Here is a 16,880-nt window from a genome sequence, read left to right as displayed (position 1 = left end):
CCCCAGTCTGTGTGCCAGTTCATAGTCACATTCATTTTCAGGGTATCAAATAAACCGTTTACACGTCCACCCTTCCATGCCTGTGCTTTCTTAGAGTCTTTCGTGTGATCCCAGTGTACATTTTGTACTTTTCTATCCAGAGAATTTCCCACCAGAGAGGAAACAGAAAGAACCAAGTGAGGGTTGAAGAGCATCACTATTCGTCATCCTCAGAGTTACACCGTTTTTCTATTTTCCCTTTCCTTCTTGTTCCCAAAATAACTTCAGATGTCTTTGGGCTCTCTTCAGCCTCACTTTTTTGTTTTCTATTTTCTTTATTTTTTGTTTTTTAGGGTCTTAGCTCATCTGGGACATAGGCTATCCTGGTGCTGTTTCTCTCTTTCCACCTACCCTCTCCCTAATTCAGAATCTATACATAGGCTTTTGGGATCTGAACCCTTAGAGAGCTTTTTGTTTAATCTTGCTTGTTTCTTTAGTAACCTCTCTGGTAAACTAGTTGCCGTTGAGTTGATTCTGACGCATGCTGATACCATGTGTGTCAGAATAGAACCATGCTACATATGGTTTTCAAAAGCTGGATTTTTGGAAGTATATTGCCAGACCTTTCTTCAGAGGCATCTCTGGGTGGACTCAAACCTCCAACCTCTCAGTTAGCAACCGAGTACTTTAACTGTTTGCATCGTCCAGGGACTCCAGCTTCTCTTGTAGCTGCCTCCTCTTCTTGCTCATCAAGATTGCAGCATTTTTTTCTTATTACTTCCAACTGTTTGAGCTGTTTCCTTTATACTTCAGAAGGGAGGACCTCAAAACATGTCCCTCTAAACATTTGAAAGTCCGTTTTACGGTGATCTAGGACACATGTTCACTTTCTAAGAGTATTTACTGTTTCTTTTCAAGGTTAGTGTGAATTCTAAAGTGATAACTAGTGTATTTTTGTCTTTTTTAGGTTCTTTTTCATGAAGACGGTAGTGTAAAAGGGATTGCCACTAACGATGTGGGAATACAGAAGGATGGTGCACCCAAGGTAAGTGGTGTAATAGTTGTGTACGTGGCAGAAACACAACTAGAAAATGACATGACTTAAACTCAGTAATTGTGTCCTACCACAAACTACACATTAACTAAGTGGATGTTAGAATATAATGATTAAAGTGAGATTTTTCTCTCATTGTTAAAAAATTTAGAAGGAGCTTTTTAATAAACATGATTTAGGCAAATAGATATGTATTAAAAATAATTTCCTAAAAAGATAAAAACATGATCCATTTAAAAGTATAAAATAAATACATGGAAGATTTTATTTAACTCATTAATTAAGGAGAGAATCAATAGGTGTTACAACTAGTTCAAAGGAAATTTTGGAAAACATGCATGTATGTAGGCTATCAGTCAGTTGCATCTTTGCCATCAGTTTTCATTTCTGTGGTCAGGAATTGTTTGCATCACTGTCAGTAGGCAAAGGAGCCTTTGACCTGGTTTTAACATCTTTCGGTAGATATAAAACTGATTGCTTATCTCTTGCTTAAAAAATAAACGTGGATCGTTTCCAGGTTTTCACAACCTGTATTTTTTAATTTGCAAAAGAAAATCCAGGTACAAAACGCAAGTTAACATCTCAGTGAATTAAATCATCTAAGCGGTTAAACGCTCGGCTGCTAACTGAAAAGTTGGAGGCTCAGGTCCACTCAGAGGTGCGTCGTTAGAAGGGTGATCTAGTTCTGAAAAATCAGCTATTGCAAACTCTGTGGAGCACAATTGTTTTCTGACACACAGTAGGTCACCATGAGTCGGAATTGACTCGGGGCAGCTGGCCCTGTCATTCCTCTTACATTGTCCAGTGGAACCCCTTTGCATTTAGAGTAAAACACGGGCCTACCCAAGATGCCCCACTTGTCCAGCTTCATTCCATGCCATTCTTTACCTCTACCAGGTTGCTTTCCTGTGCCTCTCAGTCATCCCACATGCTGCCCTTTGTGCCTGGAGTGTTCTCCCCTTCATTAGTCAGACTTCTTTTCGTTTTGGGATTTCACTTCAACTGTCATTTTTTTAGATAGGACTCATGTGACCACCCAATCTAAAATAAGTAACTTTGTTTTCCTGCCTCATACCAACATCACGGTACCGCATTTTATTAGTTTCCTAGTATTTATTTATAGGAAATTAGCAAGTAAAGTTGGTATTAACCAATTTTGGAACAAACTTAAGTGACACTTGGAAAGCAGGCAGCTGACGGGTGGCGACAGCAGTGCCTGAGCGTGCTGGAGTCACCTAGCAGTGGCTTTTTTCCATTGAGCAGTGGGCAGCCCAGAGATAACGCTGCATCCGACTAGTCTGCACAGAAGTCCACTAAGGAAGTTTTTACTTGTGTATATGTGGGGGATTTTAATGTCCCATTTGTCTCTCGTCTAAATTTCCAATTAGATTACAAACACCACGAGGGTCAGGGTCATGGAAGGTGGTTCTGCTGCCTAGTAGGATGCCAGGCACATATTAGATTCTCTATAAATAGCCGTTGATTGACAGGTTCTTCTCTCTGACACTCTTGGACAGGAGTCTAGTCTAGTGGCTCCTCCAGCAGATCTTCCTGCTGAGACAGCAGGTGACAAAGCTTTTGTCTCCTACCTGCTTCAGGGCTGTGTTAGTGGGTTAACCTACTACATCAGAATCGCATGAGCCCTTAGGGCAGAGCACGTCTAGCAGCAGGGACCAAGAAACTGGTTTTTTAACTAGCCCCTAGGGGATTCTGATGCATAGCCAGGTTTGAGAACAACGATATTATTTTATATTGCTTCTCGTAATGATAAGAGAATATTGTCGGTTATTTTCTGTATTATAATGTAAGTTATAAAGTATATTTTAGTCTTTAAAGAGATTTATATACAGTATTAAATAAAATTGGAGCACACAAATCCTGCTATTCTGATACTTCATTTTTTGTTAGATGAACTTTAATGATGTTTCTTCAGATGTGCTTTTTTATATTGTATGCTTTGTACTTAAAGGTATTTATTATTTTATATATTGTTTTTATACAAAATAAAAGCATAAAAGGAAGAGTCTTAGTAATCTGAGCCCCATAATCCATAAGTCCCCCCCCCCCCCCAAAAAAAAAAACACTTCAGTATGACAAGTTTGGAGTAGAGAGGGTCAGGGGTCCTGTTCACTCTGTCGTTCTGTTTTCTGTTTAACCCTCTGGAGTTAGACCTTCTTGCCTTCTGTTGGCCTGAAACAGCTCTTGTCAAACTCACAGACACTTTCGATCTTGGCAAATCCAGTAGTCAGTTCTCAGTCTTCTCTTACTTGACCTTCCAGCGGCACTTGACCCAGTTGGATAGCTTCCGTCTTGAAACGCTTTCTTGACTTGGCTCTTTACACCACCCTTTCAGTTTTCCTTGTATTTCACTGGCCTCTCCTGCTGTCACCTCTGCTCATCTTCCTGCCCTCTAAATATTGAGGCTTCCAGCTCAGTGTTGAGTCCTTGATCTGCATTTCCTCCAGAGAGACCTCGTAGGACACAGGGGTTAAATACTTCTTCTCCGAATACCAGAATCAGATGTCCTACGGCTTACCCACTAGCTCCACCCCATGTCTGACACCTACTGCCATCAAGTCCATTCCAACTTACAGCTACCCAATAGGACACAGAACTGCCCCGTAGAGTTTACAAGGGTGTAAATCTTTACAGAAGCCAACTGCCACATCTTTCGTGCACAGAGTGGGGCATGTGGGTTCGAGCCACCAACCTTTTGGTTAGGTGAGCGCTTAACCACTGCACCATCAGGGATCCTTTGGAACATTATAGGTATTTATTTAATATTTCCTAAATCAGGATTCAAAAAGATGTTCAAAACAGGGAAGTACAAATTAAAATAGCAGTGAGTTAACACTATCAAATTTAAAAAAGAACAGTTGTGTCTATCACTAACTAGACGATAGGGAAAAAGTCTTATAGACTGCTGTTAGAAATATGAACACAATAAAATACTCAAAAAATTAGGGACAGATGTTCAAGCATTAAAAATGAATGCTGTATTCGGCGTATACTGTGTTAGGTAAGCGTCATATTTTATAAAGTAAAAACAGAAAAGAGTATTAGAGGATAAACCTATTTTTTCGTGTGAATGTGCTGCATGGACACAAATATATGAACAGAAAAATACCAAGAAAGATAACTGACTTTTCTAACTATTCTGTTTCTTTATTGAGTAACTGTTAATTACCTACTATGTGCCAAACATAAGTGCAACAAAAAAAAAAAGACTTCCATTATAGCTTTTTATGTAGTAAAAAAAAAAAAATTCACTTTTACAATATATGTTCAACAATAGGGAATGAGTAAAATTAAAGTGAAAAAAGCAGTGGCTGGTCCTGTTTGTGTTAGAAGGGTGTAAGGGTGTATGTGGAAGGGTAAACATGTAAATAGGCTCTGTATAGTTTTATATTCATGAAACTTTGGGGAATGAGTCCCAAGAAAGCACTTAATAGTAGTTTTTATTTCAGATGTTAGGCCTGGAAAATGGCCTTTTCCTCTGTTCTTAGAGGAACTTTTTTAGCATGCTTTCTTGGCTTTTTAAGTTTGTACAAAGTTAACCAATTAAGTAATTTTGAAGGGAAAAAAATACAGTAAACACAAGATACGTTATAAAACTTAAATCCCCCTTAACAACAGTACCTTTATTTCTGATATATATTTGCAATGTTGCTTCTGTACTTGAACCAAAATTCAATTCAAAACTGATCTGAATGTGAATATGTATTTTTTAACTTTATTGTGTTTTAGGTAAAAGTTTACGGTGCAAATTAGTTTTTCATTCAAAAATTTGTACACAAATTGTTTCACGACACTGGTTACAATGCCCACTAAGTGTCAACACTCTGCACCTTTCCCTTTCCCTTCTGGGAGTCCCGTGTCCGTATCCTGGAAAACCAGCCACTCTGGCCGCCTTGTCTTTGCTTTTGGGCAAGTGTTGCCCATTTGGTCTCTGACACTTGACTGAACTAGGATGCATGTTCCTCGTGGGTATTATTGCTCATTTGATAGGCCTGTCTAATCTTTGGCCAAAAGATGGACTATAGGAGTGGTTTAAGTTCTGAGTTAGCAAGGTGTCCAGGTGCTGTAGTCTCATGGGTTCTTCTAGTGTCTGTCAGACCAGTAAGTCTGGTCTTTTTTTGTGGATTTGAATTTTGTTCTACATTTTTCTCCCGCTCTGACCGGGACCTTCTATTGTCACCCCTTCAGAGCAGTAGGTGGTGGTAGCTGGGTACCATCTAGTTTTTCTGGGCTCAGGCTGGTGGAGGCTGTGGTTCACGCGGTCCATTAGCCCCTTAGAGTAATGTTTTCCTTGTGTCTTTGGTTTTTTTCATTGTCCTTTGTTCCGGAGGGGATGGGATCAATAGATGTATTTTAGATGGCCACTCACAGGCTTTTAAGACTCCAGATGCTACTCACCAAAGTAGGGTGTGGAACATTTTGTTCATGAACTGTGTTATGCCAATTGACCTAAATGTCAACAGAGACTATAGTCAGCAGCCCTCCCCAGTAACTCAGTCCCTTAAGTTGTTTGGATGTGTGTGTCTAGGAAGCTTCTATGACTTTACCTTGGTCAAGTTGTGCTCCTTTCCCCTATATTGTGTTGTCTTTCCCTTCACCAAAGTAAACTTGTCTACTTTTTAGTTAGGGATTTCCCCACCCCACCCCTCATCCTCCTTCGTAACCATCAAAGATGGTTTTTTTCTGCGTGTAAACCTTTTCTTGGGTTTTTATAATAGTGGTCTCATAATATTTGACCTTTTTTGTGATTGATTTATTTCACTCATCATAATGCCCTCCAGGTTCTTCCGTGTTGTGAGATGTTTCACAAATTCATCGTTTTTTATCATTGGTGTAGCATTCCATTGTGTATATGCACCATAGTTTGTTTATCCATCACCTGTTGATGGGCACTTAGGTTGTTTCCATCTTTTTGCTGTTGTGAATTGTGCTGCAGTGAAGGTGAGTGTGCATTTGTGGTATTCATGTGATGGCTCCTATTTCTCTAGCATATATTCTTAGGAGCAGAATTGCTGGATCAAGTGGTATGCCTATTTCTAGCTTTTTAAGGAGGTGCCATATTGTTTTCCGTAGTGGTTGTATATTTTACATTCCCACCAGCAATACATAAGAGTTCCAGGCTCTCTGCAGCCTCTCCAACATTTGTTATTTTCTGTTATTTTGATTAGTGCCAGTAATGCTGAGATGAGATGGCATCTCATAGTGGTTTTGATTTGCGTTTCGCTTATAGCTAGTGATCGCAAACATTTCCTCACCTGTCAGTTAGCTGCCTGGAAGTCTTCTTTGGTGAAGTGTCTGTTCATATCCTTTGCCCAATTTTTAATCAGATTATTTGTCTTTTTGTTGTTGAGGTGTTGAAGTAGTCTATAGACTTAAGAGATTAAACCCTTGTAGGATATGTTGTAGCCATAATTTTTTTCCCAGTAGGTTCCCTGTAGGTTCTCTTTTGAAGTCTTTTAATGAGCATAAAGTTTAATTTTTAGGAGCTTTCAGTTATCTAGCTTTATCTTTTGGTGTTTGTTATGGTTCGTATTATATTTATGCCATGTATTAGGCCCCCTAGTATTGTCCCTATTTTTTCTTCCATGATCTTTATGATTTTAGATTTTATATTTGGGCATTGTGAATATATTTTAAATTGTCAAATATTGCAATTCAATATTTCTAAAATGTTCTTGCTTTTATAGACGACATTTGAAAGAGGACTAGAACTGCATGCCAAAGTCACAATTTTTGCAGAAGGTTGCCACGGACATCTAGCCAAGCAACTGTATAAGAAGTTTGATTTGAGGGCCACTTGTGATCCCCAAACCTATGGAATTGGACTAAAAGAGGTATCCTGATTTTCAGATATATTTCAGGTAGAAATCGTTTTTAAAATTTAAGTTACCCATCTGAAAATAGGATGAACAGCGTGCTTTGATTGTGGGAAGGGGTGGGGTGGAGTTAACTGTTTCATCGAAACATAAGATACGTACTTTAAAGTAACAGATCTTAAGTTTATACCTACGTTAATTTTTACAAGGTGAACACACCCATATAGCTACTGCTTGGATCAAGATAGAGAACATTACCAGCACCTCAGAAATTCTCATCTCTTCAGCACTTTCCTGTAATTGCATGAAAGTCTTACCAATTTGAGAATCTAATTGATACCTTAAGGAGTTGATAATTTTTCTGATCTGTCTTCTATTTTTTAATTTTATATATTATACCATATTTTTACGAAAATACTGCACCCCTTCAACGTTTGCCAACTGTGCCCTCCCCCCATCAGGTATTTTCATAAGTGCATTATGCCAATTTTTTTTTCAATGTTGCAGTTAAAAAAAATTAGCATAGGACTTACAAAAATATCTTGTGGGGGGAGGGCACAGCTGGCAAACAAACCTATAAAGTACACGTTATTTGTGTAAAAATACGGTAATCCTTTATTTTTGTGGTGAAAGAGGGAGGCTCAAAGAAATTAAATAACTTCATCTAGATAACAACTTGTCTAAGTGGCAGACACTATATTAAAATTTTTTCTCTTTTCCTTTTCCTCCAACCCTCATGCCCCCACTCATCAACCTCTAATGGCCAACTATCCAGGCTTCTCCCGGTGTTCCCAATTCTCTCCCCACTTCTACTAACTGCAACATCATTTTGCGACCTGTTCTCCACATAATCTGAACCACTAATCACCTGCCTCTCAAAATGAGCCTAAGTATCTCATTCCCAAAGACATAGCTTAAGCTTCTGTTGAAAAGATTCAGAAATAGTTAATTTGGAGTCACCTTTCCTATGTAACATTTCCATTTTAAAACAGCTTTATGAAGGTTTGGTTTGGTTCGGTTTGATGAAGGCCAGCGTCTTGATCCAAAGGCACCCTGGTAATAGGGGATGAGGGATGGGGGTACTAAAGCTGTGCTCTCTTTTTCAAAAAACATTGACTCTTTGAATTGTTATTCTTTCTTTTGAAACTCTAACCTCCTGGAACTAGCCACTTTGATTTGCTCTCTATTCTTATAAACTGTGATGGGAGCCAAAATCTGCTTTCTGGCTGTCGTATGACTAGGGAATTATTAATATTACTTTAATTGTGGTAAGTGTATCTGTAACCAAACATTGGCCATGTCAGCATGTTTCGTATGTACAATTCAGTGACATCAATTACACTCATCATGGCGTGCACCCATCACCACTCTCCATTTCCAGGTTTTTCCATCACCCTTCGCCCTCAGCAGAAGCTCAGTGCCCAGCAAGCAGTGACTCCCCCTTTCTTCCTCCATCCCATCCCTAGTAACCACTGATAAACTCTGCTCTGACCTTTCTGTTAACTGAGTCATCATGCTGCAATGTGATAGAATTCTTTGATGTTTGAAGCCATCTTTTTGTGTTTCTCATATTACACGTTTTTCATTTGTAATTTCATAATAAGACATAAAACTTAGCATGTTTTATGCATTGTGGTGACATAAAACATTGAAGTAATACTCCAGGACTTTTTTTTTATTTTAAGTTATGGATTATTGACGAAAAGAAGTGGAAACCTGGGAGAGTAGATCACACTGTTGGCTGGCCCCTGGACAGACAGACATACGGAGGGTCTTTTCTCTATCATTTAAATGAAGGTGAACCCATGGTTGCTCTTGGCCTTGTGGTAAGTCATATCCCATATGGAAAGTTGTACTGGTAGAGTCATAGGATCATTAGTGTTAGAAACCAAGGGTTTTGAATCTGGAGAATGAAAGTGTTTTTCATGTAAAGCTTCTGATTTGATCAGCACTGTATATACCGTGCTGTAGATATTACAGACAGTAGTCTAGGTAAACACATAGGGTAGCAGTAGGTACTGCACGGGAGGCGTGTTTTACTAAGATTTCTACCTAAGCTTCCTGAGAAAACTGAGATGCAAACAAGATAAACAAGTTCCCAAATACACAGATTAAATGATAAAAAGGAGCCCTGGTAGCGCAGTGGTTAATCACTTGGCTGCTAACCAAAAGGTTGGCAGTTCACACCCCCCCAGTGGGAGAAAGACCTGCTGATCTGCTCCTGTAAAGATGAAAAAAAAAAAAAACACCCTACTGCCATCGAGCTGATCCCAACTCATGGCAGCCCCACAGGGTTTCCAAGGCTGTAGATCCCTACAGAAGCAGGCCACGTCTTTCTCCCGTGGAGCTGCTGGGGGTTTCGGATCACCAGCCTTCCAGTTAGCAGCCAGTTCCTTTAACACTGCGCCACCAGGGCTCCTTACGCAGCCGGAAAACCCTATAGGGCGGTTCTGCTCTGTCACATTGGGTCGCTCTGAGTCAGAAGTCAACAACAGATGACAAAGCAGTGTTCACACCCGAACCTGAGTTCAAAACCCATTTCCACCGCGGTGTGCCGTCACTGAAAGTGAAATCGGTAGTGCGTTTAAACCTGTACCTTTTTTGAAACTTAAGCAGCTCCTCCTCTCTTGGCCGCCTGCGTACTTGGCAGCAAATTCCGTCTTGAACAGTGCAAAGAACGGAAAAATTCAAGCACTTCAGAGCTTCCGCGCCTTGCAGTTGGTGGCAGCTCTATATGTTAGTGTCGTGGTTAGACCTGTATATGATATCTTGTTAAAGGTGCGCATCATTGAGTTGTTTTGACTCCGAATTCCAGCGACTTAACAGTATTATTATTTCAGCATTTTGGAAACGCACTGTGAAATGTAACCTTTTATGGTCCTTGTCCTCTTTGTGTGTGTGTGATTATGTCTGTTTCTTCATTTTCTATACGGTGATGTAGGTGATTTGTTTTTACTGTTAGTATTGATGAGTAATAATTATAATTTATTTTGTAGAAACATAATCTGAGATGCTTACCTGCAGATATTTTTCTAATTTGGACTTTGATTTCCAAAGCACTCTTTCTTTTCCGGACAGATTTTGAATAAAATGTGGGTTCTTGCATATGTTTCTCCAGAAACTTTAAATACAAGAAATTTAACTTACATACTTTATGATGAATATTATTTCCAAATGGCTTAGATTGTAGCTTGATTTAATTTCAAATAAAAATGTTTCATTGTATAAATATATCAAATTTAAATATAAAATTTTAAAGGTTGGTCTAGACTATCAAAATCCATACCTGAGCCCATTTAGAGAGTTCCAGAGGTGGAAACACCATCCCAGCATTCAGCCAACGTTGGAAGGGGGAAAAAGAATTGGATATGGAGCCAGAGCTCTCAATGAAGGTGGTTTTCAGGTAACTTTTCCAACTTTCCTATTCTTTTTTCTATATTATTAATTCAGCAATGAAAAATGCAACAAATTTAGGTAAAGAATAAAAAATTACCTACAGGAAAAGAATTTAAGGAATTAGGCAAAGCAACTCGTGTGTATAAAACTATTTTACACAGTAGTTTTCTAGCTTAATGAGAATCTTTAAGTAGCATATGAGTTTATTTGAACAGTGTTAATATATTTTGTAAAATTTAGGCAGTATGACTTTGTGTTACACAAGGACCCATTAAATAAATTACACCATGAATTAAGAATACATCATTCTCTAGAAATAAATTCAAGGCACTTTTTGTTTGTTGATTTGTTGTCTTTAACCAAACAATAAAAACAGTGTGAACCAAGATATTTCCCTTTATTCCCTAGCTGCCAGGAAACTCAAAGACGAATTTAGTTTTCAGTGGAGGTAATTGATTCATCCCAAATGCCTAGCAACATCCATGCCTTTTAGGTGGCCTCTGTTAAGCTTTTACCCTTAACTGCCTTATTTCAGTATATGTTCAAAATCTTATCAAAAGTAGTTAATGTATTCTGTACATACCAATTAAACATGAAGCAAGACCTAGGTAGCTATGATAAAAGCTGTTAGTACTGTTGTAGAAATAGTATCAGACAGGCAAGATGTGGATCTAAATACCAGTGCTGAAACTTACACGAATGATTTGGAGAAAGCTGCTTAACTTCTCTGGCCTTAAAGGATCATCTGTAAAATAAAAGATGGTCCCTTCTGTCTCTGAAATTCTAGGACTATAGGATCATTTTGGAAATTGGATTTCTTCTATTTAAAAATCTGTTGTAAAGTCACAGATAACCTTTAAAATTAAATTCTAAATACTTTATTACTATCACAGTAATTCGTAACACCATGAAATAATTCAATAATTCATAAAATCATAACTAAATTATATGCATAATAACTAGATTGTTGAAATAACATTGTCCCTTAATTCTGTTGTTATGGTATTACTTCTTATCAGGTTGATTTTTTTCTAGATTCATACGCTACGAATATTTATGGAAGTGACTATGTCAAGTCCATTAAATTCCTTTGACTAATCCATAATAGCTGCAATCATATCTCTTCCTGCTAATTGGCAGGAAGAGATGAACATATACACACATACCCCCCAAACCAAAAAAAGCCAAACCCATTGCTGTCAATTCTGACTCACAGCAACTCTATAGGGCAGAATAGAACTGCCCTATACGGTTTCCAAGGCTGTAAATCCTGATTTAATTAGCCAAAGATTCAGAAACTTATATCCAGTAAGTTTTTGAAGACCTTAAAAACAAAAAGCCAAACCTACTGCCCTCAAGTCGGTTCTGACTCAGCAACTGTGTAGGACAGAGTAGAACTGCCCCATAGGGGTTCCAGAGAGCAGCTGGTGGATTCGAACTGCTGACCTTTTGGTTAGCAGCCATAGCTCTTAACCACCGAGCCACCAGGGCTCCTTGAAGACCTTAAGAAGCTATAATTTGGAATATTCAATTATTTTTAAACACCCTTAAACTTTTTAACGTCAAACATGCATATTTATATTCATATGTTAATCTTTTGATGCAGGGGCAAGGCCTTTTCTTTGAGTATGGCCTTACGATTGGTGTTCCCTGTTAATTTTCTCCCATAAACCATATCCATAATGCAGCATATGTGATTTCCAGTACTGGTTTCATGGAGAACAAGAATGCAGACACTTGCAAAGCAGTTGCAGTACAGAAGCCTTTTGGGTTTTTATACCTTTTCTCAGCCTTTTCCTGCTGTCATAAAAAAACTAATCTGACAGTGTATTTTTGGGGATTCCCCTTATTGAGTCTTTTGAGTCTTTACAAAGCATTCAACTTAGTTTTCATAGAAACAACTCTCGCTTTAGTCCTCTTAATTCTTTTGATACACAGTAAAAGCTGCAAAAGCTGCAACCTGTGTAAGGTGGAAACCTGTCAGGGAAGGAAAGCCTCAGGTATCTCCCACTACTAGAGAACGATAGCAAAGTGGTAAGACTGCACCCCGTCAGAGGCGGAAAACTTGCAAGACCTGGAAATTCAAGGCAGTCCCGTTGAGTTCCGGCTCTCAGACGTTTCACTGTATGTTTCTATTTAATTATGTAATTACAACGACAAGTAGAATTGTCAAAAATACGTTCAGGAAAACAATTATGAGTAAGCATAGAACTCTTATCGGTGGGTATCAAAGGGCACAACTGTACTAGAATAGCCTAAACCCAAAAAACCAAACCCATTGCCATCGAGTTGATTCCGACTCATAGCGACCATGTAAGACTGAGTAGAACTGCCCCATAGAGTTTCCAAGGAGCGGCTGTTGGAGTCCAACTGCCGACCTTTTGGTTAGTAGCTGAGCTCTTAACCACTGCTCCACCAGGGCTCCAGAGTAGCCTAGTAGCTGAAATATTTAATTTTGTTTATTTTGAACTAACAAATACTCTCTTTCTTTCTTCAGTCCATACCAGAACTCACCTTCCTGGGTGGGTTTCTAATTATTTGTAGCCCTAGTTTAATGAGGCACCCTGGTGGCACAGTGGTTAAGAGATCGCCTCCTAACCAACAGGTTGGCAGTTCAAATCCACTTAGCTGCTCCTTGGAAACCCTATGGGCAGTTCTACTGTGTTGTGTAGGCTTGCTGTAGTTGGAATCAACTGACAGCAGTGGGTTTGGTTTTTGGTTTTCGTTTAATGAATGACCCGGAATCCGTTTCTCAGTGCAGCTTTTCCTTGGTCCCTAGTTCCCTAACAGGAGCTTCAGCTGCCAGTAACACTGCCCACACAGGATAGGATCATCTCAGAACTTCAAAATCACACATTTTGTTGGGCCATACAGACTTTTAATATTAGGACTTAAACCACTATTTTGGAAAAACTTTTACTAACAATGTGTGTTCTCTTAAATTTCACACTCTTCTGGTCCTTGAAGCAAACTAGAGGTCAGCAATGCCACATCCTCATTTGAGGAAAGGACTGTCATTACCCAGTTTCTTGACCAGCATCTCTGCTTTCAGCTAGGAGCATTCTGTTATTGCCGTTCAGTTGGTTCCATCTCATAGCAGCCTTATCGACAAGAGAGCAAAACACTGCCCGGTGCTGCACAATCCTTAAAATCTTTGCTGTATTTGAGCCCATCGTTGCAGCCACTATGTCAATCCATCTTGAGCCTCTTCCTCTTTTTCGCTGACCCTTTACTAGCATTCTAATAGCATTCTAGAAAGCCCTTTTTCCCATTGTCATTCTCTGATCCTGATTTAATGCTCTTTTATCCAGATGGTTCTAAGGGGCAATCCTAACAGAAACAGACCTTAGATACTCTTAAGGGGAAAAAAGCTCCTGGACTTAAAAAAAGCATACCTTGCTCCTGTTTCTTCCTTTTTAGCTGTTGTAGTTCTATATATTCATTTTTGTGTGTTTATTTTTCAACTTTTTCCTGCAGTTTCAGAAGGAAGTTTAGAAGTTTTGTTTGTTTAATTTCAGCTAACAAATGTACTTTGAATCCCTCTTCCTCAGTCTATACCAAAACTGACCTTCCCTGGTGGGTTACTAATTGGTTGTAGTCCTGGTTTCATGAATGTTCCCAAGATCAAAGGTACCCACACAGCAATGAAAAGTGGAAGTTTGGCAGCAGAATCTATTTTTAAGCAACTAACTGATGAAAATCTCCAATCAAAGACGATAGGTAAGTACTTTCTGTTTAAAGTCTAGGAAGGAACAGCATAGGCATTTAAAAAGAAGCTGTTTAAACATGAGGCGACCCTATGTGCGCAGAGTCAAACTGCTCCATAGGGTTTTCAAGGCGGTGACCTTTTGAAAGCAGATCCATAGGCTTATCTTTGAAAGAGCCTCTGGGTGGGTTGGAACTGCCAACCTTTTGGTTGAACGCTTTAACTTTTTGCACCATCCAGGGACTCATTTAAACATACATCCCTTATATAGAGAATGAAAAGAAATACGATTAAAAATTGTGAGATCAAAAAAGAAAAAATTGTAAAATCTTTTTCATGTCTGTTTCAGTTGAAGCTAAAAAGACACGTATTGTATCTATCCTGTTTTACAAAGTAGTAAGATGTGTGCTGTGCAAGGAAACCACATGGAGAGATTTTCACAGCTCTGTTGTTTTAGTCACATCAAATAGTGATAGTACCAAGTGTGTCCCACCTACTTAGAAAATATTCCAACTCTGAAAACATTACATACATGTAATATACAGAGTACAATACCTCACAAATACTGAAGTACCTTCAGTTGGAAAATAGAACAGCTTTGCAAACTGCGGAATCAAACAGCCACCTATTTGAAAGCACAGGCATACGACCCTTGTGCTGTGGTAGAGAGGGACAGCCAGCTCTTATACCTCAGTACCTACTCAAACCCTTAATCAAAAAAGTCTTATTTAGAAGACCCACTAGTGGTTCCCAGTTTTCCTCAAAGTAAAAGCCACAGATCCCCCACGTGCTGGCTTCATCTCTTGTTACTCTGTCCCTCCGTCCACACTAGCTTCTTTACTCTCCCTGCAACATGCCAAGCGTGCTGCCTCTCCTGGTCTTTGTTCATGGTTGACTTCCTTGTTCCCTTCACCTTTGCCATCACTCTCTCACAGTGGCTTTGCCTCCACCACACCATTTAAATTACAATACAGAGCACTCCCAATCTCCTGGCACTGGTTTTTTCTATAGCATTTTTTACCTTTTGGCACTGTATAATTATCAAGTTTATCTGTTTTCCTGCCACTTGATTCAAAACTCCAATAGAGCAAGGACTCAGTTCACTGCGAATGCTGAACACCTGGCACATAGTGGAATAGATACTTGATAGGTAAATCTTATCCCTTAGAATTCCAGATAACAATGTTCCTCTAGTTAGAAGTATGCAGCCTGTTTACACCTTCAGGTATCTTTGTAGGAATGGACCTAGCATGTGGGAGTGGGAGGAGATATGACAGAACATAGAAAAGGCAAGAGGGTACTTCAGGGAGGACAGAATGGACAAGTCTAACAGGCGGGTGGTGGAACTCTTCCCCTTTTCTTGCAAAGTATCTTTGCTTATTGGACACTCACTGTATCCGTAGGACCACACATAGATAGCACCGGAGCTAGGGTGTCGTCAAAGAAAGATTGAAGATTAAAACTGTAAGGACAGGGGAGTGCAGCCGGTACGAGAGACAGTGACTGGGAAGAACGTAGAATGGAGACACTAAAGGCATTAAGAACCAATCTGTCTCACTGACACAGAGTTTTAGGTATGAAATAGTTTCACTGATAAATTATAAAACATTTCCTCTTATTAAAAAAATTGGTACCATGAACTTTTTACTGAAGCTTTCTTGCCAGTTTCACTGAATTTTGAAGCTAATTCTCCATGCTACCAGTATTAAAAATCAAACGTCTGTCAACAAATAGCAGTAAACATTAGTATATCAAATGGTTCTTTTTGGAAGATGCCAACATTTATACATGAAGGATTCTTGAATGTGATCTTGTATGAGCACCTTTGTTTTAAAAAGTACACTGAAGATTCCCTCTTCCAATATTTCAGTAGCAAAATACCTTAACTGCAGAGTATTTTATGCTTCTTAAAACAGTTCCACACTTAATAGTTCATGTTTTTAATAAAAGGACTCCATGTAACTGAGTATGAGGACAATTTGAAGAAATCGTGGGTGTGGAAAGAGCTCTATGCTGTTAGAAATATCAGACCATCCTGCCATGGGATCCTGGGTATATATGGAGGGATGATCTACACTGGGATATTTTACTGGATATTTAGAGGAATGGAGCCATGGACTCTAAAACATAAAGGTAATTTAAATATATTTGAGAGTGTGTATTTTACAGTTGTTAAAAGTTTATGAGTGGGATCCACTGATTAATGGAAAAAGTGACCTTTTAATGTTTTAAATTTGTCAGTGAAAATCGTTTTAACAAAATTTTCTTAGTAATTTTAGTGTCTAAGAAAATGTAATTATAAGAGGACTAAAGCCATAGTATTTAGTATTAGTACTATTTTCTAGTTTTTATGTTCACAAAAGTACTTTAAAACTAGTGTTATATTTTTATTAAACACCTTCTTCCAACTGTTGAAGGTTCTGACTCTAGTCAGCTGAAGCCAGCCAAGGACTGCACACCTATTGAGTATCCAAAACCTGATGGACGGATCAGTTTTGACCTCTTATCCTCGGTGGCGCTGAGTGGTACTAACCATGAGCATGACCAGCCAGCACATCTCACCCTGAAGGATGACAGTGTACCTGTAAATAGAAATCTACCCATCTATGATGGACCCGAGCAGCGATTCTGCCCTGCAGGTCAGTAAATGAGATTTCCATCCATCCCTAAATATTAACACTTGCTTTAATTACACATCTTACAAATATGATTCTGTTAAGAAATGATTTCTGTAACCATTACCATTGTTTGGAAGTTTTCAATGGCCCCAACACCCAGCTTGCTTTAGGGAACTCCTTATGATTTTTACTCTAAACTAGCCACATTAAAATAATGGAGGATTTTTGTGAGGCCTAAATCATATGACATTTCTCCAAAAGTCTTTCCCTGACTAATCCTTCTTTGACTAAGG

General features: G+C 38.9%; 1 protein-coding gene across 2 annotated transcripts in view; it reads left to right on the top strand.

Annotated features, from left to right (window-relative positions):
* ETFDH (electron transfer flavoprotein dehydrogenase) overlaps positions 1 to 16,880 on the top strand; it is a 32,684-nt gene that overhangs the window by 13,962 nt on the left and 1,842 nt on the right. For both annotated transcript variants that reach the window (XM_049905422.1, XM_049905421.1), the window contains exons 6-12: positions 947 to 1,024; positions 6,739 to 6,885; positions 8,553 to 8,693; positions 10,127 to 10,270; positions 13,815 to 13,983; positions 15,920 to 16,102; positions 16,387 to 16,608. In XM_049905422.1, coding sequence (XP_049761379.1) covers positions 947 to 1,024; positions 6,739 to 6,885; positions 8,553 to 8,693; positions 10,127 to 10,270; positions 13,815 to 13,983; positions 15,920 to 16,102; positions 16,387 to 16,608 — 1,084 coding nt within the window. The remainder of the gene's footprint in view (positions 1 to 946; positions 1,025 to 6,738; positions 6,886 to 8,552; positions 8,694 to 10,126; positions 10,271 to 13,814; positions 13,984 to 15,919; positions 16,103 to 16,386; positions 16,609 to 16,880) is intronic.

The sequence above is a fragment of the Elephas maximus genome, chromosome 13 (genome assembly GCF_024166365.1).
Source record: "Elephas maximus indicus isolate mEleMax1 chromosome 13, mEleMax1 primary haplotype, whole genome shotgun sequence".
Taxonomy (NCBI): domain Eukaryota; kingdom Metazoa; phylum Chordata; class Mammalia; order Proboscidea; family Elephantidae; genus Elephas; species Elephas maximus.
Note: the sequence above shows the minus strand (reverse complement) of the source record. Positions and strands in the feature narration are given on the sequence as shown.